This window comes from Sparus aurata, chromosome 5 (assembly GCF_900880675.1).
Source record: "Sparus aurata chromosome 5, fSpaAur1.1, whole genome shotgun sequence".
NCBI lineage: Eukaryota > Metazoa > Chordata > Actinopteri > Spariformes > Sparidae > Sparus > Sparus aurata.
In genome coordinates, this window is record NC_044191.1 from 24,528,898 (window position 1) to 24,554,295 (window position 25,398).

The following is a 25,398-nucleotide window of genomic DNA, read 5'->3' on the forward strand; positions in this document are numbered from 1 at the left end:
TTTCTTTGCCCCTGCTCACTGCTACTGAACAACTTTCGCCCATCACCAGCCGTCATGTATGCAACTGGGTGGAGAGGTTGTGGAAGTAGTTGTGTGTGTGCATCAGGGAGGTTAGAAAGAATGCTGAGGCAATGAAGTCCCCTGTCTCCTTCTCTAAAGCATCACAACCCCAGTGGAAAAAAAAGAGACCCACACGGGGTGGCAAAACCACCCAAGCCCCCTCTGCCTCCATAACAATGGCTTGTGTCAGGGTTTCCTGTTAATCCTCTGTGATGAAGCTCGAGTGTTTTTGAGGTGAAGGGTTGTGGAGGAGGGTGAGGTGGTGGTGCATAGACGCTTGGGGTGGGGAGGGGGTGGGGGCGTGTTAGGCTGGTGTAATTTGGGGAACACACAGATACAAAGTGGTCGAGAGTTTAGAGGGCGAGGAGCAGAGGAGAAGAAGGGATACATGTACATTATTGGTGGTTGTGGTGTAGTGCGAGTCGAGCATGGACAAAGAGCCCCATGTATGTGGATTAGCGTCGCTTCCTCTTTCATGTCGGCGTTTTTGGGTGGTAACCCGATCTGTGGGCCCTAGCACTAGTGAGCCCAGTGGGAAAGGCTTCCTGACAGATATCCCGTCCATTCCCAGCCCAAATGTTTTTCCAAGGCTGCTCCTCTGCCTTTGATCTGGCCTCCTCCTCAACCACACAGGGTCACAAGCTACCATGTCAGGCCAGATAGGAGAAGGCCAGCAATGGAGCTGCTTACTGAAAAGGGAAAGAGAAGGGGAGCAGGGGGGTCGCTCCCGGCTGTTTTTCAAAAATCTTGCCTCATAGTCTAGACCTGTCTTGCTTGCCTCTTAAAAAGTGGACTTTACGCTCCAGATGGTCAGTTGGTCACATCACCTCATTCAGTCTTACGAAACTTCACGTTGCAACCCTGTTCGTAAGCAGCAGGCGATACTTGTCTGTTTTACAGTTTTCACTGTGATGAAACCGAATCTTGATTCTTGTGTGTTTTTTGACAGGCTAGATTTCCTCCTCTTACCTGACATGCAATTTGGCTTATTGTATTTTGTTGACTTTGTTTTGTCTTTTTTGTCAAGTGTTTTTGTTACTAGAAGATTACAAGATGCTAACTCTGTTACAGGAAACAAGTTACCACAATACATTGCTTCTAACTTTGCAGTGCAAAAAATGCAGTGTATTTCAGCAGAAAGCTGGGGGGCGCTCTAACTTCACTCTCTGGCTGTGTGTGTGTGTAGTGTGTGTGTGTGTGTGTGTGTGTGTGTGTGTGTGTGTGTGTGTGTGTGTTCCAGCTTGTCTCCTTGTCCAGACACCTTAGCGTCAGGACAACAGTGATCAAGCTCTGAAACGAGGGCCAGACAGACAGTAGTGGGATGAATGAGTTGGGTAGAGGGGGTGATAGGAGAGATGGACCGAGAGAAAGAGAGGTAGAAAGGATGTTCCTTCAGAATAAGGGGATGATGTGCCTGCAAAACAGTGACAAGCAAATCAGCTTTACAGGGCCTCCCCGTACACACACAGACACGCAAGCATAATGGGTTGTGGGTTGTTTTGTCGACTTAAGTAAGACACGGTCTACTTCACCAGACAAGATGTTGAGCTGGCGCAGACGGGGTCATCTTATTATTGCTGTACGTCTGTCATTACAGTCCAGTAGATCTCGGTGATGTCGTGTTTTAAGACGTTGGAGTCAACAGTGGACAAGTTCAGCATTCACTACATCAAAAAAATTCCACACAACTGGATGTGCATTGTCAAGGCAAGGAATGGGAGTGACGCGCATCCCCCAAATGTTCCAGTCTACTCTTTCAGTGTATATGTGTGTGTCCATGCTTGTGTGTGTGTAGGTGACTGTGTTTGTGCAGGGATCTATTTCCGATGTGGGGGTAATGAATGGCACCTGTTTAGTGTCCTCACTTGGCCATCATTTTTGAAGTGCAGTAAATCTTGTATTTCATCACCCGCGGCTACAGTTGAAAGCATGTCCCAGCCCTGGCTGCCAAATCCACATTTTGTTTGTTTTATCTTGAAATTAAGGTTTTAAGAAACCAGTCGATCATGCATGTAGTTACAAGTATCGTGCCTCCAGTATCATCTCTCCTGAACCCTCAGGGAGGAAAAAGTGCTGCTATGAGATGTGAGCGGTGGCAGCCATGGTGGTTAGAAGGCTGCTAGAGGAGGTGTTATCACAACATTAGGGGGACTTGAGCAGCTGAATGTCTTGTACTGAAAATATGTGTTATGATGTGAGGCAGGAAAATGGGTGATGGGTGGTTTGGTAAGGTGCGGTGGAGACCCGGGGCTGAAGCTGTCTGTGTTTGGTGCAGTAGCAACTAAGCATGGGAAGAGTCCAGGGAGCTGCCTTGTGTGTCTAGCATGTCTCTCTCGCCCCTTAACGAGAATGGCATGCAGTGCGCCCCACACACCCCCTTCCCTCACTGTACTGAGCCACACTGTGTCCCACCGTGCACCCCCCATCCAGCTTCAAAGCGGCAAATAACAACAACAACTGAAGGGGGGGAGAAGATGAATGAGGATGAATGAATGTGCCCCCCTTCCATCCCCCCGTTTGCCCGCACACCCCCTCCACCTCCCCTGCTCCCCTCTACCCTTCCTTCCATCCCCGACAGACTGCCTTCCTGCATGCCCTTCTGTGTCCCGCCCTCCGCTTACCCCTGGTTTTGCGGGCCTGTGTTATGACTGTGGCCGGTGTGTATTACACACGTATCTGTTAGCGCCGCTCCTCCGTCGGGACGCCCATATAAAGGACTGTCATTTCCAAAGGTCAGGAGTGAGCCCTGCACACAAGTGTTGTCCCGACACTTGGTCTGGAAAAATAAAAACGGCCTGCTTGCCCCATCCGTGTCCTGTGTCTGTCTGTCTAGAGTGGGTATGACTTCCATGGCAAGTGTCTCGGATGTCCTTTCCCTTTTCTCCTCCTCCTCTCGTCTTTCCTTTGCTCGCTCCACTGTTGTTGGGGAATTAGGATACACAGCTTGTGTAAATTGGCAGCCAAGGAGGAAGTCATATTTGCCTTTTGGTGTGCCTTGCTATTGGAAATGCCGGGAGGGTAAATGTGATACCACAGATTTTAACAGGCATTATTAGACTCATTAGCACCATTGCTGGGCTGAGTGCAAACAGTTCAAGCATATCAGTTGATGTGTATCCTACCTTTCAAGAGGAAGTGTATAGAGCAAGGACATGACCCACTTTGTTGGTTTTTATTGAGGGTGCACATGGTTATTGGGTGGCTGTGTATAGCCAGTGCATCTCCATCTTGGTAACAGATTTCTGTTACCCATAGTTTCCAGACTAACATCCTTTTGTTTTCGCCAAAATGTGGGCAAGACATATGCCCAGTTCAGGTGACTCAGTCATCAGTCACTCATGAACCCTGCTCTTAACATTTAAATACACTTCTTTCCTTGTACTTTTTGATATATCACACACACTCCTTACTTGCTCCAGCACTCAATTTCATATTGTTTTTTATGGCTGCAACAGTTCAAATGGAAAATTCATGTCTTGTTCACCCTTGTTAATACATTTGTCAGTATGAAATATTTGTTATTTTTGGAAACATTTGTAATAACTCAGCAGCATTATTGTCCAATGTTAACACTTTGTAACTGTATTTCCATTTCTGTACTCATCTACAAAGCAATTATGTATAACAACTGTGCAAATTAAGTTTGGATAATGTTAGCCAAACATCTGGATTGACACAATACTAGTGATGATCCCAAAAGAACCCTTTCTGGGCAAGACATTGGATTAATTATGCAATTGTCCTGTGTATTCCAGCAACAACATTAGCTGATGCCTTACACCTGCTTTAATGTGTTATCACTGAGCAGGAGCAGTATGTGTTTTATTACTATTAGCATTTATATGTATGTGTTACTAAGCAGCTTTCTTGGGAGCCCCTCTTTGGAACATGCTGTCATGCCAGTGCTTATTTTCCTGTCCTGTGGTGTCTCGACAGTAGCCAGAGAGTACGAGAGTGAAACACGAACTAGTCTGCTGCGGCGGTAGTGGCTTCCCTCTAACCCACATTTATTACCTCTAAAAATACAAAGTGGTTTTCTAAAAAGAGCCTGGCTCCTGTTCTGTCCAACTACGTCAGGTGAATTCGCAACACGATGGGTTATGACTCATTGACAAAACTGTTTTCCTTTGAATATTTCAACTCTGACTGAACCCCTCAGTTTGTAGAGGCTAAACTCTCTGCCTTGATCTTTTTCCATGCATGCACTGTCTATGCACATGCTGTGTGTTAACAGTATGCAAATCAACAGACAGTCACTTGAGGTCAGTAGGCTCCATGGTGGTGTTAGTAAGGCTGCATGTGGTACGACTTGGAACATTGTTTAAAGGAAAACATTAGAGAAAAAGGAACTGCGGTACTTATTTTCCTTTGATGCTACTGATTTTCCTTTTTAAGTGCTCTTTTATTTACATGAGGCCAAATGCCATTAAGTTCAGCCTCTGTAGATCTATAGAGCTGCCCTGACATATTCTTTTCACAACCACTGGTCAACCAACAGTGTCTTCAGCTTCTCTGCTTGTGTACTCGAGCTCTGGTCCGCTGCCAGGAGGCCCAGTTATGTCACACATTAAATGTCTCTGCATCTTTTGCAAATTGGAGGCGGGGGGGCTATTTGTTCCGTCTTTCTGTCATGCATCTTTTAAGGATCGAAAGGAAAGAATGCAGCCTGGCTATGTCTTTAGCCATATTTATATTCAGCAGTTTTTTTTCATTTACATAAAGCCTAGCTAATCAGCTTTCACAACAACAGTGAGGTAATGTCTCACAGGTCTTTCAGGGAAGCATAATCAAAACACAATCCTATAAGAGGCAGCCGATCAATAAAGTCTTGGAATGGCAGACTTTTTATAGGGGTGTTTTGGCAAGGAGTTGCAAGGTTGTATTTGTTTTATTTTTTTTTATGATTGCCCCTTTTTCATGCACAGGTGGCCTCATAGTTTAAAAGTAGCCTGACAAAAACAGGAATTAAAGCTGATAGGCTTCCACAGGCACATGTTTGTCTTTGTGACCGTACATTTGAGAATATTTTTACAACTCGGTCACTTCCAGCTTGTGTTGAACATACTGTAAATCAGTCAAACAACATTCAGGGAGCTGTTGACTGTGTATATTGAATTCAATTTCCAGTTTTAATCTCAGCTGTTCGTCTGGATGCCTCTGAGATTTATGGAGACAGTCTTCATCGGACAGTCTCATTTGAGCTCTCAGTGTCAGTGACACAGCCCACTGACTCTCAGATCTCTCATTGAGTGTGCAGTTGACAGGGGAGGGGCTCCTCTCAAGGTAAGCAAAGGCCTTTGGACATATTTATTTTTCTCTTGTGAGCCTTTTGAGCAAGCTCTCCTCGTCAATCTTGTCCTGTCACGGAGGGCCAGAGTTGGGAGTTCCCATCTCTGTTTCTCTCACAGGGGCCACTGTATATAGAGGGACCCCAGGGTCAGGCACTGGATGCTCCTTTGGAAAGTGTTTTGCCTGTATGTATGTAATCGTTTTGTGAGGGTTTGAATAAATAATCATCCAACTCATAGCAACTTCATAGCTACTATATTTCTTGCATAGTTCTTCCATCACTCTTCGACTCGACCCATGGCTTCTTCTGAAAGATCAACTGTCAGTTCAGGGGACTGACAGCTGAAGAGCAGATTTTACCTTCTACACAAGTCTTTACATGTGGCTTCAGGGAATTTGGGTGGGGGGCAGAGGCATCAATGGGAGAATAGGACAAGAAAGAGAATAGAGTGACCTCATCAGACCAGGTTTTTACATGTGTTCCCCCATCTGACGCGCGTGTGTTTCTGATCTCAACGTTTTTCTGGAAAAGGAGAATGTTTCCTGTTTGAGCAGACTGGCGGGTTCACCAAGGAGTCGGGGGGGTCGGGTTGCTCAGCCGACGTCTGGTTCTGTTGAAGCAGATTCCCCACATCTCCATCAAACAGCAGCTCTGTTTTGGCATGGCTCTGAAAACTGACCCTGGTGGTCACTGATGTCTGAGGGGTATGCGGAAGAATTGAGGCTGCAACACTCTCTGTTGCTCTCTTGTTCTCCTCCAGTTTGAAAGAAGGTGTGTGTGTATTGGGAGCAATCGCAAATGTGAGGAAAATCCTTTCTTCAAGAAGTCAGCTGCTGTAACGATCAAATTTTCGAAGGGAGTCTTGTCCTGAACCTAAATCTTGAACATTTGCCCAAGATACTTGAACGCTGACATAGATTATTTGTTTATCTTTTCATTTGTTTATAGCTGCGTCTCCTTGCTGAGGTATATGTTTGTAATGGCATGCCCAAGCACACCTGGAGAATGTGCGCACAGATGTGGAGCAGTTCACGTACACTTGTGCGTGTGTTTTCCTTCCTGTCAGAGACTTTGATTGAACAGAGTAGCAGTGTGTTGAATGGGGTCGTCCTCTGACAAGAGCAGTAACCAATCTTGTGTTGATGTTCTACCACTTGAAATGTGATATCGATGGTAGTGTGTGTGTGTGTGTGTGTGTGTGTGTGTGTGTGTGTGTGTGTGTGTGTCTGTGCCCTGCCTTGTCCAGACTGGTTCCTGTCTTGCTAATAAAAGAGATCTCTTTTTAGTTTTGGAGACCGATCTCTTCACACAAGTTTAAAGATCTCATTCACGGTTCACACTGCATTTGCCCCTTAATGTCTCACAGCAGGCCCTCAGTCCCAGGCCGTGATTCATGGAGTGACAGGTCTGCCTCTGGCCGCCATAAGGGCCCAGTAAGACAAGGTCCACATACATAGACACAAAAACATGTTGCATTTGGGCTAAGCTGATGCATCTCACACTCTTGATCCCCTTCACATCTTTTGTCATGAAGACTTTTACTCTGTATGACCTGATTGTTGTCAGTCATAAAAGTTTAACCGTGCATGGTTCTACATTTTTTCAATGCTCTTTCCTTTAAAAAAACAAAAACATGCTGCTCCTTATACATAAACTGACAATCTGGAAGTGTTTCATAGACTAGACCTGTTTTTGAAATGTAGTTTCATGGGTTTCCTGCTTTATCATAAGAAGACCGCTGTAATGCGTCTTTCCCAGCAATATTCACTTTAAGGGGAGAGCTTGTTGTGATTTCAAATGCAGAATCTTACTCATAACTCCGCCAGTCCCAGGTGTAGTTGGTCCTTTCCAGTGCACTCATTTTCTTATTTGTTTTGTTTTGTTTTAGTGTTTCCGGGCACTGTGCTGTAAAGGACCCCCGCCGCCAAGACCAGAGTATGACGTGGTGTGCATTGGCCTTACAGGTGCTGGAAAGACCAGCCTGCTCTCACGCCTCTGTAGTGAGGGCAGCGACGGCATCGTACCTACGACAGGTATGTGCACATACCCTACATGGAGCAATTTTTTCAGATTAAGAAGTATGTGCACCTAAAGACCCTATTCTATTTATTACCCGAAATGATATTATGAACCGAAAAAAGGGCATATCATATCTCCTTTAAATAGATGCATCCACAGTTTATCATCTCCTTTTCTTCACAGTATTCATTTTTATGTTTCAAGAACATGTTGTCCTCTGGATTAGAGACATTGCTAATACTAGCCAGGTATTACAGCTCTCCAATAGGGGGAAGTATGTCTTTAGTATGTCTACCAGCGCTCATGCCAGAAACGCTCTGCTGTATCTCACCAGCCAACACTCTGCTTCTTTCTTCTGGTCAAGTGGGAGGCTGGTGTTAAGTATGTCCAGAAGAGGAGGCTTTAGGGTTAGTACATCATTCTCTTGGTAGTCAATGCTCTGCTTTCCATATACGCAATGCAATCCCTCAAGGACATTCCTCTTTCCTCCCCTGGCTTTGTCAGCAGTCGGCTTTGAGCTGTTGCAGAAGTCCCATTTTAGATTTAGTCATTGTGCACTTTCACTAGGAGAAGCTAAATATAAAGTAATTCCCAAATGACCTGTCTGTAAGTGTTGGTGTGTATGTCTTTGTGACGGGGGTGGTTCAAGGGAGTGAACACCTGTCTGTGTTTGCCACTGAGCAGGCCTTAATAGATCAAATATGTCGATTACTTGCTGAGCGTTCTTCTCTGAAATGAGATTTAGGTGTCAGCACTGTCTGCATCTGCCAACATCTACAGAGGGAAGATAATGAAGAGCAATGAGGAAAAAGTCTTCTGTGTTTCCCCCCCACTTCTTACTTCATGATTTTGCACTATTGTAATGTACTTAAAAACTCATTTAGTAGTTAATGTAGATGTTTACAAAGTCATCGCTTGTCTCTCCATCTCTCCTCCTGTTTGTGAATGTTTCCAGAAAAGGAATTCCCACCAAGATAATTTAGCATAATTTGAGCAACATTAAATCACTTCCTTCAGTGGGTTTCACTACTATTCCCCACCGTGTGCAACCGCAGAATCAAACCACATATTACATGGCGGCATTTCAGACTTAAGCATCATCCTACTCAAACTGCAACATAGAACAAAACACTTTTCTGTTGAGCTTTTCTTGTTTTTCTGTTTTGCTAACCCAGACCACACAAAGTGTTATTTTCTTTAGTTACTATACAAATATGCTGTCAGCCCGCTTTGTGTTCACCAGCTGGTGGTTCGGAGAAGGTGCACCAAATATCCTGGGGAAAGAAAATGATTAAGCGGATTTTTTAAATCAATTTTTTTTTTACCATTCCCTCACTATCCAGCCAACATTCCTAAAAGTTGACTCTCATTACTCCTAACATGTGCTGTCCACACATATGCATACACACATGCACATGTTTTGTATGCCATTGCAATAACAGATTTTCATTTCTCTCGTCAGGTTTCAGCATCAAAGCAGTGCCATTTCCAAATGCCATCTTGAATGTAAAAGAACTTGGAGGTAAGAAACACATGCCAAACCACAGCCTGTAAAACTTAATCATTTAAATTATTGTACAAATGTTTACTTTAATTACGTATTCTGAGATAATCTCATCTCTTAACATGAACTATTAAAAAAGAAAAGAAAACTGTGAACGCAAGTACACTGTTTGTTTTTACCTCCAGTAGCATCACACCCTTCAGTCACAGACTGACACTTAAGTACAGACGTCAGACCTGTTAGTGTTCTTTGAAGTGGCTATGCAATCTGCACACTGTTATTCCTGGAAATGTACGATGCTCGAGGAAGCAGTTTAATAAGCACAGATGAGGGATCTTGAGGTGGAAATCTGTAAACACACCAAATGCAATGGGAGGCTTCCAGTCCTTAAAGGGAGTCTTTTCTCCTACAAGCAGCGCAGTGACACACAACAATTCATTGTTTTGTCGAGAGTTGAAATAATTTATGTTGTTTTCTGCGCACTATAGGCACATGACAGGTGCAGTGTATATTTTGAAGGCTCACCCAACCTCTCTTGAAAAGATGAAAAACATACACACACACACACACACGCACACACATACACAAAGAGGCACTGGGGGACCACCAACGAGGGTGCTACCAAATTTGGACTGAGTGCATTAGGGGGTTTTCAAAAGAGTTTTTTCTGGATTGGTTCAAAGCCAGTCTGGTGGGACATTATTGTGGTTGGAAAAACACTGGTCCCACGCATGACACGTTTGATTTAGATACGTTAGTATAGGCTGCCACCACAGCAAAGGATGATGAAATCTGTTCTTTTTTTTTCTTTGCCCCCCCTGCTTGGACCCTCTCTGCGCCTTCTGAATACATAGAGCACAAGAATTTGAACGATTTACTGTGCCATCCATTATGGATGGTTGGAAGAGGGTTAAAACAAGCACATGATGTTTTGATTCCTCTACCGACTACTTTTCATTTGGAAGAGCAGTATCGGTTTTGGTTTCTGTCCAAGGTGAAATCCTGATACGCAACCCGTTTGTTTGGCTGAATGATGGCGTACTCTTTGAGTTCCAAATGTATATGACGCAAATCTGGAGTCAGGAGAGTTGGTGTTCTTGCAAAATGTTCCACTAGTCACTTTTCATCATGAGCCTTTCAGATTGTTTTCTGATTAAAGCAACCCCTTTCCACACTGTAAGAAACTTACTCAACACTTCCCTTTTCTGTCAGTATTCTTGTTTCTCCCATTTCCCTATGGCTTTAAAACAAGCAAACATGCCTGGTTTAGTTTTATGTTATTTTGCACTGCATCACTGATGCAGAAAAATGACTTAAGATGTGACGCACAGACATCAGTATTCCTGACCCCAAAAACCTTGTTTTACACAATACCTTTGTGGCTTGTTCTCTTCAGTCAGCCTTGACTAAGGAAAGGGAAGAGGCGCTTGTTAAGAAGCACGAAGAAGTGAAGCACTTCCTGTGTATTTCCTTTCTTCTCCCACCGGAAAGCCCATTAAATGTCAATGAGGTATTCTCCCTTTACAGTAAGTAATGTAAAGCAAGTCTTAAGTGTGCAGGTGACCTTTAGTGCTGGAGATGAGAGAAAAAACATTGAAGGCACAAATGCTGACACATTGCATAACTAAGCGTGATCATTGCTCAACCCATTTCATCTGGGAGTTAAAGTGGTTAAAGTTCAAACAGGATGAGGGGACAAATGAAACGAGCAAATGTTAAGTTCAATACCATTGTTGTGTATGCAAGATTTCTGTGCATGCCAAAGAGCAGAGCGTGACCCTAACATGACGCTTGAGGTTGGCTTAGGAGCCCAGGCTATTCTCTGTCATTAAACTGATGCAGGCTATGAACACATGTAAGTGCAGTTGACTCATAACTGTAACTTGTAATGTTACTAAGCCTGGTAATGCATTTTTAACTCTCCCTGCCTTGAGCGCAATGTGCCAGATCGTCATAAGCGCAAGATGTCCTTTTAAACCAGAGGCACAAAGCAGCTTATGTACAGATGACCCTGATGGTATGGTGCCTGTAATGATTCAGACCGGGCTATATGTTTGTCTCAGTCATGCATTTGTCATTGAGGTCCCAGCTGTCTTTGTTTTCATGTTTTCTTTCGCATCTACACCTCTGCTATTTTGTTTCTGTTTTCTTTGTCTCCCTTCTGCCTCCCATTCCTTATTCCCTTTCCCAATACTTCCAGATTGTGCCTCTTCCAATCTTCAAGCATGTGTTCAAATAACCTAGTTATTGTCAGCTTTCTGCTGTGCCCTGGTTTCTTAAATATTATGTATGCAAAAAAACCCAGTTCACCTCATTGGAGTAAAGGATTAAGAAAAAAACTGTAAATAATTGTAGAAAAAATTTATTTCTCAGTCAGTCATACAAATAACAGGTTTCCTAGCTTGTTTTTCCCTGTATCCCTGTGACAGAAGAATGGCAGGATGAAAGGACAAAATAATTAAATCCAAAGCCGAATGAAACTTAACCGTTTAATAAATAAAGTCAAAATGAATTGATTGCTACAGCTGAACAGCAAACTATGTTTAAGAAAATCATCAATCAAATCAAATTTCACCTCTATCGAACCTTATATTACTTACTCACTTGGAAAGAATCTGACATTGTAATCAGAAATCAGATTGGTACCCAGAGAGAAATGTGTGTTTTCATCAAGGATCGTTGGCATGAAGAGTTGGATTTGCCATTCATTTAATCAGCAGGCTGCAACACTGCAGCAGAACTGGGTATCAACTATGTTAATGAAATCTCTTTGCACTCATCTGAATAATTGTAATGAAGTCTTTTCAGGTGGTTGACACTGAAAATGTAGCATTCTGGGATCTTTAGCATGGCAGACATTTGCGACACAGCTGGTGCCAGGTATGGGATTAGGTGGGAAGGGCACCTCTGGGGACACAGGGAGGAAAGTGTGTGTGTGTGTGTGTGTGTGTGTGTGTGTGTGTGTGTGTGTGTGTGTGTGTGTGTGTGTGTGTGCGTGTGTGCGTGTGTGTGTGCGTGTGTGTGTGTGTCATGACGTCAAGTCTAGACAGGCCATTTCACAGTGTGCATTCATGCCACGCAATGACAGCTGATGAAGAAGTGCTCCTAATAATCACCACTCGTTGCTGTTGAGGCTTTCGATTTGAAGTGTCACCAGTCTTTTCAATATTTCTCATTATTCCATTATTTGCTTCATTCTGGCAATTTAAAATGTTTATGTGCTTTTATTTGTAGATTATCGTGTGCTTATGGTGGATACACTGTTTGTAATTGTCATTTGTGTAAACTTGAATTTGTCACTTACCAGATACGTACAGTCTATGGCTGCAACTAGTTACTGTTTTCATAACGATTATTGATTGTTACAGAAATTAATAAACTAATAATTTATAAAAGAAAAAAAGCGAAAAATTCACAGTTCACCACAGCCCAAAGTGACTTTACATTGTTTGCTTTGTCCAACCAATAGTCCAAGACTCAAAGACTCAACATTTACTGCCATATCTGTCAAAGAAAAGCAACAATTACTTATATTTTAGAAGCTTGAACTAGGAAATGTTTGACATTTTGAAAGAAATTAGTGATATGATGTTGATTTTCTTTTAGTGACTAATCAAGGAATAAAAGAATTCTGTCATATTGACCATTATTAGTCCATCATGTACAAACACAGAGAACATGGGGGGAAGACAAACAAGATGAAGGAGCATCACAGAACATTTACCAGTTGTCCATGATCACCAACGGGCAGAGAAAGTATGCAAACATATCTCAGAACAAAATCACAGCGCTGTAGTCATCATCGACCCAATGTGGTTCTTATTACTATCAAATAGGACCACAGTGTGTGTTACTTTGCCCAGCAGGGCAGCTTTTCTTTTGTGCTGGAAACGACTCAACCAAAAGTGAAATAATTTGTAAATTGTCATTTGGGTTTAAAGCAGATGCTGGCAGTTGCAGACGGTTCTGATTTGGGAGTTCTGAGGACAAACGTGTAACTGATCTCTATTTGAGGCCTCATTCAAGGATATTACCCTGTTTGATGTAAGGTTTTTTGTTTCACTTGGTGAATGGTGTATCACAGATACTATAAGGGACAGCCCATTTATATCTTAAAGTGCATTAGCCGAACCAACTTTTGAAGTTAAAATGTCTAAATCATTAAGCAAGAGATGGATGTCTCTTTTCTACAATTCAAGTTTATAGTGCAAGGTCTAGTGTCAAGGCAGTCCAGTTAACACATTAATCATATGCACAATTAAAAAAATAAATACATAAAAAAGTTTCCCTCTACAGTGAAATCATGTTTGTGCTTTATACTCTGAATGCTGTTTGAAGTAGGGCTGCAACTAACAATTATATTCATCATCTATAAATTTGCCAGTCACGATTAATCAATGAATAATTTAATCAATAAAAGTGCAGTGTTGTCTTTGTTTCTACAATCAACAGTCCAAAACCCCAAACTCTTCATTTGCTTCCGTAAATGACAAAGAAAAGCAGCAAATCCATGCATTTAAGAAGCTGAAATCTGCAAATGTTTAACATTCTTACTTGAAAAATGACTGAAAAATGATAATCTATGATAAAACTAATTGTAGACACGATCAATTCATATAGTAGTTGTTGCAGCTCTAGTTTGTTTTGTTTTATAGAGCTGTAATATTAAAAGTATATAATATAGATTAAATAGATAAATATCAAGGGAGATGAAGACAGATATACACTATGGGCAACAAGTTAGCAACAACAACAAGCATACGTCCATGTGCATTGCATATTGTATAGGAAAAGCAGCCTATACTGTATACTATACTTTCAACCAGTGACTTCAACTTTGAACACCTTTGTCAGTCACAATGGCTTGTGATTAAAATGGTACACCCAGTGGAAAGGAGGGGTCCAGAGTATCAACAAGGATTATTTACATACACTATCAACACTTATTATCTTCAAATATTAAGAGGTGCCGCATTTGTTTAAATCACATTTGTTAATTATGTGCGTAAACGAGAGGGATTGGTGTGTGTTTTAGGCATGGCCTGACGCAGGAACTGTTTACTTAAAAACAGACAGTGCTGTGACTGCAGGTTGATGGGTGTATCAACAGCTGAAGTGTTTTTCACCTCACTCCAGCTCCAGCCGCAGCTCGTTCCTCAATGAAGTAAGCAAACTTTATTACTAGAGGCCTCCCTCACTGGTCCCAGTGCTCCCTCCCATCACTATATTGTAGCTGTTTTGTTCGAAAACACTGTCTGCTTTTCGTTAGGCAGACTTCAAAGAGGGTTTCAGTGTTTTCAACTTTCTGAAGAGTGAAAAAAAAAGAAAAAAAAAGAAGCTGATTAGCAACATGCTTGCGTTTTGTTCAAGATATAAAAGCTGGTAAAAAGCGTGAAGGAAGAAATGTAAGAGAAAAGTGTTGTTCATGCTGACTGTGAATCTGAAACCATACCTGCATCCATACCCAACAACAAACAGCAAGCTTCAACAGTAGCCTAATTTAGAACAAATGGGAATACAGGGTTGTAGGTTCAAACTGCTTTGACTCATATTTGAAATGAAGACCATTTCAAGCTGGTTACATTTTCGGATGAAATCTGAGACACCAGCCAGAAAAGAGAGAAGATGAATCAAGAAGAAGACTATCTGCTTTTAATTTCGCTGTGTAATTGCTTTCATATGTTTTACTGGCATTCGTCTCTAAGTTTGGTTTATTAACTCGTAGTCACACTCGGTAAACTCTTCCTGCACTATTAGCATCATGACTTCCACAGAATCCTAAATTGCTCTACTATGTATTTTCACAGCGTGTTTTGAGCTTCACTTTTGGTTTCCCTGAACCCTTACCCCCTCAATCTCTCAACAAAAACCAACTAGTTCCAATAAAGCTAATAAGATACACCACAACAAATGCATATACTGCATTTCTAGATAAACAGCAAATGTCTGAGTTTCCCTACATTTTTCAAATGTTCTTGTCTTTATTAGATGAAACATGACACATGGTTTTCTGATCCTATAGTGACTTTAATATGATTTAGTATGTACTACTTGGCTGCAACCAATGATTAGTTTCATTACAAATTAAAGGGGCACTATGTAGTCTTTGAGAAGAAATCCAACCTCCAAAGTGTAATATTTACAATATTAATGAGGCAAACTAGCACATCTGAATAAGCTGACAATCTGTTCAAAGGAAGGTAAGATCCCTAGAACTCAGTGTTTGAGGGACCGCCAAATACAAACAACGTAGAACAGTATGAAATTGTGTTGTCCTTTAAGGTCTGTTAGTTTATTCAGTCATGAAAACAAAGAGTTTGTTTATTTAGTTTGTTCAGGCGTAAAGAAAAAAAAACACACAAAAAAAATGGTAAAATAGGTCAATGAAGATCTTTCTCTACTGACTTAAATTTCTTCCCCCAATACTACATAGTGCTCCTTTAATCTACCAATAGTTTTTTTTTTATTTAACTGACTAATTGTTCCATCTGAAAATGTCAGAAAAAGGTGAAAACTGCTTGTTACAATTAAGTAACCCACAAGATGACATCCGAAAGTATCAGAAGTACACCAGACGTTATTTATTTACAGAACAGCCTTTTTTTAAAAAAAAATATATATAAGCAGACTGATTAAACTTCAGTCAGCCACCCAGTGTGAATTTTCCGTTATCATGTTCCGTTTCGGTTACTGACACATTTTACTTGGATTGTACATATAGTCAAAAAAAGTATATTAACTTTATCTGATAGTTGTTTCAGCGAGTACTTCCTCAACCCTAATGAATACAAAAGCGATAAGGTGTATAAAAAGTTTACTGTTGGTTATTACATTTTCTCAAAACACAGCAGGAAAAGAATGATAAGAAATGTTTTATGGACAGGGAAACCTAACTGTGTCAATAATGAACGACAGCTCTGGTATGAGCTGTGTTTCACGCAGTGTCCCTGTGTTGGCTTTGAATACACAATGAATCATCAAATTTCCAAGAAGCATAACACATCTGCATGCAATACAATCATTAAGATGCATGTCTCCCAGATCTCAAACCATGCATATATGTTAAACATGCATATATTGTATGCAGAACATAGAATAAGTAATTATACTCCTTGTTTCAGGCTGCCTTCATTTGTGACAGACGGTTGAAAAAGTCTGGTTGACTGAGAGCAGAGGGACGGAGGGAGGGATGGCTGGGCAAGGTGTTTTCCCCAGATCAGATTTCTATCCATTTGATCCCGGAGAGGGTTTCTCTTTTGAATCACAGGCTGACATCACATACTTTTTTCCCACAGTGGTATTTTGTCAGAAATTGTTTTATCACATCAAGATATTTCTAAGAGAACTTTAGTGAATTTAATAAGGGTGCAAAACAGAGTATGTTTCCACCTGCCAAATGGCTAGTGAGTACAAGCCACTCAATAGATTATCATTGTATCTTTGGCTAGAACGTGAACGAAATCTAGCAGCATCTTGCATAGTTTACCATGGCTGGTGGCTGGTCATGATTATGAGCCCTGACCTTAATTTTGTTTGATAGCTAATTAACAAATACGCATAAACACTTGTGGTAAATATTCAGTTTTAGGACTATTCTCTCAAAACTAATGAGAAAATACCCTAAATATGATGTAACATTTTGCATAAATATTTAACAACTCAAACAGGGATTTAATCCTTCTTGGAAAAGCAAAGGATACCAATTTTCTTTGCCAAGGGTGGCCTCGGTAGACTATTTTGTATTGCAGCCACAAGATATGTTTTATGATATCTTGTCCTGACTGGAAATTGTTGCTCTATTTCCATTGCTAACATGATAGTTTGCTTTGTTACTCTCTGCACCTACATGGTGAACTAACAGCCAGATGTGTCAGTGACGGGCAAGTAAAAAGAATTTTGAAAGTTGTTCCGTGAAATAAAAGTCGTAATATAAGATAAAGGTGAACACGAGTCAACTTTTGATACAAAAAATACAATAGGTCGTTGATTTAGATTTTTTTGTAGTCATTCAAAATAAATTAATAAAAAATTAAGCAAAATCTGTACAGTGAGTAAATGAGACACAAATTCTTCAACTGATGAGTCAGTGGTTGACAGGGTCAGTAAAACACATGACTTTAACTGACATGCTATTTTTGCCTCATGTGCTGTGCTGGTGACTTTTGGCTAATTCTGTCTCAGTGGATATAGAGACTATAAACGAAACTGTTAAAGGGCAGAAAAGGAGAGGGAACAGGAAGGAAATTAGCAAAGCAATGAGGTATTACTCATGGTGCACTTATTTGATTTATGGTATGTAGTTTGACTGCCAGCATCCCCTAAGAATCATGATGTCATGTTTGGAAATCCTCCTGTCAGACCAATAGGTGGCAGAAGTTGCCAACAAGATCCAATGAGACGTGACTGACATTCCACCATTTCCAGGCAAAGATGAGAGAAACTTCCTAGTCAATCTCTCAAGTGCCACTTTGTCTGATAGCTTTCCACTCCTTCGAGAGGTGTGAGTAGAAAGAGTGGGGGAGGAAAGAAGGAAGGGAGGGAGAGCACACGGGAAGGGAGTAAATGTCACTGAGAGCACTTCGTGATGTTCAAACATTTGCCAGCCCCACAGTTCGTCACTTCTTTGGCAATAACCTTACTATGAGCAACAATAGCAAAACAACAGGTCACAAGATTGCAAAGGAAGGAACCTCACCAGACGCAGGAGGATGATTTTAACCAGTACAAGTAAAACCTTATAGAGGAAAATACATGTACTTGCTAATGCAGTGTGATAGGACTTTTGGAGTTGATGAGTTGTGGTGGTTACAAGTTTGGTGAGCATGTACAAACAAACACTGAGGACTACGTAATGGAAAACATGTTGTGAAGAGGACACCATTGAGCTGAGTTAACGAAAGTATCTCCCCCTCCATCTGGCCTTACTTGAACATCTTTTAAAAAAAAAAAAAAAAACAACCTCAAACTGAGCAAACCTTCATAATTAATGTAAAGAAGAAAATTCTTTCAAGATTATGATGGTTTTTTCCCCTTGTCAAAGATAACCTGGGACACTATCTCTCTGTAATGACAGTCCATCTTAAATATATCTTTGGAGTTATACAGACCTCCTGTTCTTCAAAGAAGATCAGCATTTGTGGTCAACATGTGTTCAGTCAGTCACAATTGATGTCAATAGTCATCCAAAAAAGAGCAAGATGTCCCAGTTCTAAAGGTGCATGAGTAACGTGGAGGATATGACTAGCATATCATGGTTTGTGCTGTTGAGTGAGTTTGTCTGCATCACGACTAGAGGGTGACAGCAGACGCTGTCGTCTGGCTGTCATTCCTAACCTAACCAAGATTCTTTCTTTTTTTCATGGACTGACAAGTAATATGATGAGAATCTGCCATAAATACTGAGCAGAAATTGCATTTTCTCACTACTAAATCTAGGAGCAAAGGTTTTAGATCTGATTCTAAAAGGTGGCCGGATCCAGAGTACTGTCGGTGTCCAGTTTGACAACATCTACAACTGCATCCAGAATACGTTGGCAAGGGACAAGATTATGGTATCAAGAATATTTGGGTTTCTGTTTGTAGTCACGGTTGTATTCACCAATTATATTTGTGCATCTGTTATCCAGATACATTGGAAGCACTGAAACATTGGTTCATGACCCCATTTCAAGACTGGTACATGCAGACTGATTCACTTTTCTGGGTATTAAATAGAGATATAGTGTTCGATATGAGAAATTTGCTATGACAGGGACCTGGATTTTATTGTCCTGATATTGGTCAATCAGGAAATGCCCCCACAGAGCTCTGCTAATCACGTGACAATGTTTTGCCTTAGGTGAGAAATGGGTAAAGTAATCATCTGACAGGACTGGTTGGTAGTTGAAGCAGGGGGGAAGTGAAGAAGTGCAGAACGGACACGAGTGATTCATTTTGTGAGCATGTCAGTTTCTTCCTCAAGTTAGTTATACAGACAAATAAAGTTGTTGCAAACTAAGCCATTGTGAACGGATGTTCTTGTTCCCAATTATGAGACAAGAGAGAAACCACATGTTGTTCACCGAGCTCAATGTCAGCGTGGTTTTGAAAATAAGCCCAGACTCTTAACAATAGCTTGTTCATCCACTGGGAAATTTGGCTTGAAAAGAGGTGAACTGAAATTCACGCTGAAGAGATTAGTGATTTTGGTCAAATCAAATGTAATAAATACTTTGGATGTTTTACTTCAAATTGTACTGCATACTTTCATGATACTTTTCCACCAAATGATTGTATACCATTCCAAACAGTACTACAGCAGTAATGGCTTGGAAATAAAAACGTTTTTTACCTAGAAAATACCTTGGTTGCTGAAAATCCACTGTCCAATCTGTACTGTGGGCATTTCTTTCATTAGGTTTCACATGACAACAGTAACATCAGTTATGATAATCACCACTCCAGAAGTTAAATGGCATCACATCTGTCTACAGGAGCTGACAACATCAAGAAATATTGGAGTCGTTACTACCAAGGGTCGCAGGGTGTAGTCTTCGTGCTGGACAGCGCTTCATCAGATGAGGACCTTGAGGCAGCACGTAACGAGCTCCACTCAGCCCTGCAGCACCCGCAGCTCTGCACACTGCCTTTCCTCATCCTTGCCAACCACCAGGACAAGCCTGCTGCAAGGACGCCAAACCAGGTAACCGAGCCCACTCACAGTTCTGGTGTTGATTTAATCCTTTTTTCTTTTTTTTTATGTCTCTGGGTGGATACTCCAAAGTTTTTCACTGTAACTTCAAGACTCATTTGGGTAATAACAGAGATAGCCATGGGGCTGGAATAGCCTGACGAGTTGCATTTAATTTTAGACTTCTGTTTTAGTTATTGGCTGCCTGAGAATTAGATACTGAGCGCTGTTGACATATTGGTGTCCAACCTCATCTCTAGAAGACTAATTTCCAGACCTCAGTGGAGGGTGGGAGCAGGATTTTCATTTGAGCCATGATAAGGGGCACCATAGCGTCTTCTATGAGTTTTGGCCAGAGGGTCTTAAGTGCCTGTCATTGCAAGTAGCCCGATTACCTGATGTGGACACTACCATTGAGGGAGGCTGTCAAAAAAGAGACTCTTTAGGCCATGTCCACACGTACCAAAATTAACCAAAATTGGGTTTGCTCAAATTAAATTGAAGTCATGAAGGACTACAGCTTCTCTTGTCATAAAGGATGAATGTGGACTTTTGGATGACTTGAACAAGGCTCTCCCCAAACCATCTGATGGCTCAAGAAGGAGTTATCAGAGCTTCTCATCAGAGGACAAGGACTACTGACCTCAACTGAGGATGATAATGGGTGATGTGGGAGTTACTCTTGAGACATTCTTGAACTCAACAAACATGCCTTTTGTGTTGGAGGAACAATTGTAACTTCAAAGCATTACAAATCTTAAATTTAAGGTTCACGCGATTCAAAAGGCTCTTAATGCTGTTTGGTTTACTTGGTCAACGTGTCTCTTCAGTGGTGCACCAAGGTGTGCTTCGTTTTTCGATAGTATTACACTGCCCATCCTGCTGAAAAAGAGGCTTGCAAATGTCATCCTGATTGATGAACAGACCAACTTTTTACCCTTGTAAGGATACTGTTTTAAGTGCCTAGATAAATATGAATATGGATTCAAACAGCAGAAATGTGTTCCTTTGGGGAAAAGAAGGAACGTGATTATCTGAATAAAACTTTGAGAAACCACTGCTCACTCAAATTGAACAAAAAACACTTATCCCGTCAGTATAAACAGAAAACATTTAACACAAATATCTGACAAAACAATTTTTCAATATCAGTGAGTTTTTTTTAATGCAGCAGGATTCAATCTCAGCGATTTGAATACATTCATATTTGTTGTAGGGCATGTGCTTCTATGATGCGTTTTTTGTATTCATGCTGGTAAATGGTCGGTGGTAGTGAAAATGTATGAATAGCATAGGTCTATAGGCAAATAGCAGTTTCCACTCCACCAACAGGCAGGTTGTAATAGTTCAAAGATAGTAGAAATGTCATGTAGTGGTCATTGGTCGTAGGTCATATCACCACCTCCCCTGAGGACAGAATTAATCACTGTTAGTGGAGGCAGTAATAAAATACAGCACAACTTGGGCAGCCCGTCCCACTTCTCTCTCTCCCTCTCCCTCTCCCTCTCTACCAGCCATGCTTTACCACGCTACTTTCCTCCAAGAAGGAGCCTCTTAGAGTGGCATGTTGTGGATAACATTCCCTGTGCAATGCTCACTCAAGTTTCAAAAACCGGGAACCTCACTTTCCTGGACACTGACAAAATCACACCTATGCAGACATACAGTATACACATGTATCATCTACAGAGGCCTACTAAATGTTTCTGATGCCTGGAGAAAGGACCATCTGCATTTCCTAGCCTAGACCACCGGTGTTGCTGCTCTTCAGTGATGTGAAATCTGCAGTGGAATATTATAAAGAGAGTTTTTTTATACCAGATTCTGCTGTGACCTAAACAAAATGCATCTGAAGGAAATTCTACAATTCCACCTGAATCAGTTTAACTTAGTAAGCCAATTAGCATGGACATGGTTGCACTTGAGCCACAAGCCACTATAGTCAAGGAAACCCACTAATCTTATTGATATTTTAAATGGAAAGAGCTTACTTCTAGCCCAACAACACCGGTCTCTTTGTCGGCCCACATAACGTAGCCAGTTAATCCAGTCTGTGAGCTGCCCATATTTGCCCACTGGTTTTAGCGTGATATGTCCTCTGCCACCATTGCATCAATCTCTGGAAGTATTGACTTATCTGAGCTGTTTGCAAACACTGATCACACGTGAGACGGACTGATGGGGCATGGAGGGATGACGAAAATGTTGCCTAAAGGCTTTTTTCGCACCTTGACAGAAGGTCCATTTCAGTTCATTGTGAAGGACTTACATAAAATGAGTTGTTCAGGGCAGCTGAGGATTCTGTTGTTACTGCTGTAGTTGCTTTCATACTGTGTCTATCAGCTAAACATAACTGGGCATGTGGACATTTATGCATTTATCATGTAAATATGTATATTTGTCTATCTCTTCCCTTTTTAATTTTATTGCTTATTTTTGCTATTGTTTCTGTTTTTGTAATATTCTGTCGCTGCTGTGACAAACAAATTTCCCCGTCTGCGGGACATTAAAGGATTTCTGATTCTGATTTTCAGTTACACTGTCCTTATATGCATTTAACAAAAGAAACCCTTACATGCAGATTGCAATATTTTACTTATTTTCTAGTTGCTTTTATATATTTCTTATACAGACTATGGTTAGGTAAACATCCACTTTCATACCTCCCTTTTAAATTTATTTATGTCAAGTTGTTGATCTTAAATCTTGACATAAAGCTTTGAAATCTTATGTCAGTGGAGCCAGACATCTAATTTGCTCATTTAATTTGCGCAGACTAATAATAGACTGGGTCTCTGAATGCTGCATTCTTAGCGCTGGGCTCAGTAGTTGGTGCAAAGAAGTCCCTTATTTTCCATGGATTTATAAGTGTGTGTATATTGTTCGTAATGTGGTTGAAATTTCTTTGTTATAAGTGTTACCATCCCTGTCTGACTCATGGCTGTGTCACTGAGGGAGCTTGGTGTTCGGTGACTCATGATTAATCTTTGCTAAGATGAAACAACATTTTAGACCAACTATGAAAGAAATAATTGATTCTCTGCCTCTATTGTACGTCAAGCTCACCCTTGCTTGTTCTCATTAACAGCATTCTAGTTTCAAGTAATATCCCGAGCCACACTGTTAAAAATAAAGCAGCAAAAAAGGCTGGAAATTGATGCCCACTCAACCACTGGAGAGTGCAAGAGGGCAAACTCTCCATATGTTAACCAAACATTTGTTCAACATCTGCAGGGGTCTTCCGGGAGTTTATTTTCAGTTCTCCCCAGGTTCCCATGTTATCGCTTTCAGTTCACAGCAGCTTTCACCTTGGTTATGGGACTTTACATTTAAGAAACATACAAAGATAAAATATGGTATAGCTTGTGATTAAAACATTATTACAGAATTCTGTTGCAAATGGAAAACTTGTACAGGTTTCAAAGTTAATGTTTTTTTAACTATTAGCAGTTATTACGTATCCTCACACACTAACGCAACGCTAAAATTGATATTTGTCTTGTAGTTATAAACAGAATTGAGAGGGTTTTGCTCGTTATGCCCACCGGTGAGTACATTGTTCCTTAGGGTTCCTTGGTTATGGTTAGTCTTCAGGAAGTTTGGGAATATTTATGTGTTCACATTACTTATTGATAAAGGTTGTCAAAATGCTCTACTGTAGAGCTGAGTTGCTTAATATTAAATGAAAGTTACACTAAAAGTACCAAGGTACATGTCAGAAACAGGTGGCAAACCACTCTTAAAACTGGCTGTGCTGGTACAGTATAAGTGCAGCGTGTCTCCTCAGCTGAAGATAAAAGCTCAATTAAAGATGTGCCACTTCCTATTTCTAAGATTTTATCATCCTCTGCAGCAACAGCAAGGTTGTTGGGAGCATCACAGCAAGGCCTCCGAGTGAACCCTAGAAAGTGTCTGTTTAGGTACAGTGTGTCTAGCTGCATTGTTGAAAACACTTAACACATACAGTATCACTAATTTATTTAGATTCTGGGGTATGTGTGCTTGCATTATGTTTCTTATTGAATTTGTTGCAGAACTACATTATATGAGATATTATATGTGGTTATATGCTCTGTGTGGGCATACATACAACAACGTTACTACACTAAGAATTTTAAAATATACAATGAGGAAAAAGTGATGATTTTAAGTCCAATTAAAGTGGGTTTACATTCTCATTTTCCTCTTGCTCCCACATCCATACCAGAAAAAGTCTCTGCGTTAGTCGCACTGCGATGTCTGTTTCCGCAGGACCCAAAAAATCTTAGTTACGCTTGTATCCTTTCATGGTCTTGTGTAAGACGCCATATATATACCTAGTATGTAATGTATCTTTTCATTATTTATTAAGTCCTGCTAAGGGTCAGTGCACATTACTTTGAGATGCTATGGGCCAGTGGAGTTACTTCACTCAAACTTTTGCATCATAGAAGCTGTACTGTTCATTAGGTCATCGCCGGGTTAGGAGGGTACAGTGTACAAATACTGTACTTTGTAGAGAAGATTATTGTTTTCTCTTTTTTTTCACCATTGTAGGTTTCAACCTTAATAGATGCTAAATTTAAGTGGTAGAAGGTAATTTGAGCAACATTAGAATGTGAATTGCATGTTTTTCTCATAATCAGCCACTCATCAATAATCTTTTTTTTTTTTAAGTAAATGCTTTGATAATATTCAGATTACTGTAATCCACAACACTTTTAGGATAACCTTTTCAACAAGAGTCATAACCTTTGATCCACCATAACAATTTTCTCCAGAAAAGTTACATCCTTAGTAATCCCTTTTGAAATGTTTAAATGATTTAAGCATGTCTAAATGTTTGTTAAACAGGTCACTCTAAATTAAAACAAGAGGTCATGCATGGTCATATGTGATGCATGGATATAAAGCTGCTGGTCTAGCCAGAGTGCCCCCCTTAAATCCCTGACTCAAGTAAAAAAACTATGGTGAAACTATGGTTTTAAATCTGATCAAACTTTGTGTAAGTGTGACCTTTTCCAGTTTAGGCAAGTTCCATAAAGGGGTTGATATTTTTTAATAGCACCTCAAGGAAATCCCTACTACAAATATTCAATTGCTTGGAGCAAAAATAAATTGGCACTATATGACAACATGATAAACTGCAGCGGAATTTAAAAAAAAGTCAAAACCAGGTTTGCTTAAGAAATAAACAGTAAAATACTGATACATAGCTCTCTAACTGTGGCTTACTCAACAGATATACTATCTATCTATCTATCTCTATATATATATATATGTATGTGTATATATATATATATAGAGAGAGAGAGAGAGAGAGAGAGAGAGAGAGAGAGAGAGAGAGAGAGAGAGAGAGAGAGAGAGCGTATCTTATCTCGCTGCTCTCTCACCTATCTTCGAGACTAGATATAGGAGGGCGCATCTCTCTCTGATCTCCTCAGAGAGAGAGAGAGAGAGAGAATTGTTAAATTCGATTAGGCCCACAGATGAAATTATGTGTTGTCGTGTTGGAACATTGGAACATGTATTAGAAGACTTCTGCAACAGCTCTCCATCTGAACTCCTCCAAAAACAGTAGTAGCTTGCCGATTCCAGTGAATATTTGATGAGCACCATCCATGAAACAAGCCCAACTTTAGTTGGTCTGAATTCTATTGGCAGCTCTTCTGACATGTTGGCCCTCTTCTCACAGCAACCACACTGTTGACAGAACAAGGTGGCTCATTTCCTTAACACACATACATACCATTTGCTATTGCTGTTTTCTGGGGCACTCCTTGTTTACGGTGTCATGTTAGGGACTTAGGGTGTTTCTGGCACTGCTTGAGCGAGGGGTGAGAGAAGGTGGCGGTGGGGTAATGCAGCTCACTGGGC

The 25,398-nt window shown here is 40.8% G+C and overlaps 1 protein-coding gene across 4 annotated transcripts in view; it reads left to right on the forward strand.

The window, feature by feature from the left end:
- LOC115581552 (ADP-ribosylation factor-like protein 15) overlaps positions 1-25,398 on the forward strand; it is a 105,967-nt gene that overhangs the window by 37,908 nt on the left and 42,661 nt on the right. For all 4 annotated transcript variants that reach the window (XM_030416726.1, XM_030416728.1, XM_030416725.1 and 1 more), the window contains 3 exons: positions 7,239-7,383; positions 8,832-8,891; positions 19,346-19,554. In XM_030416726.1, the coding sequence (XP_030272586.1) occupies positions 7,239-7,383; positions 8,832-8,891; positions 19,346-19,554 (414 nt within the window). The remainder of the gene's footprint in view (positions 1-7,238; positions 7,384-8,831; positions 8,892-19,345; positions 19,555-25,398) is intronic.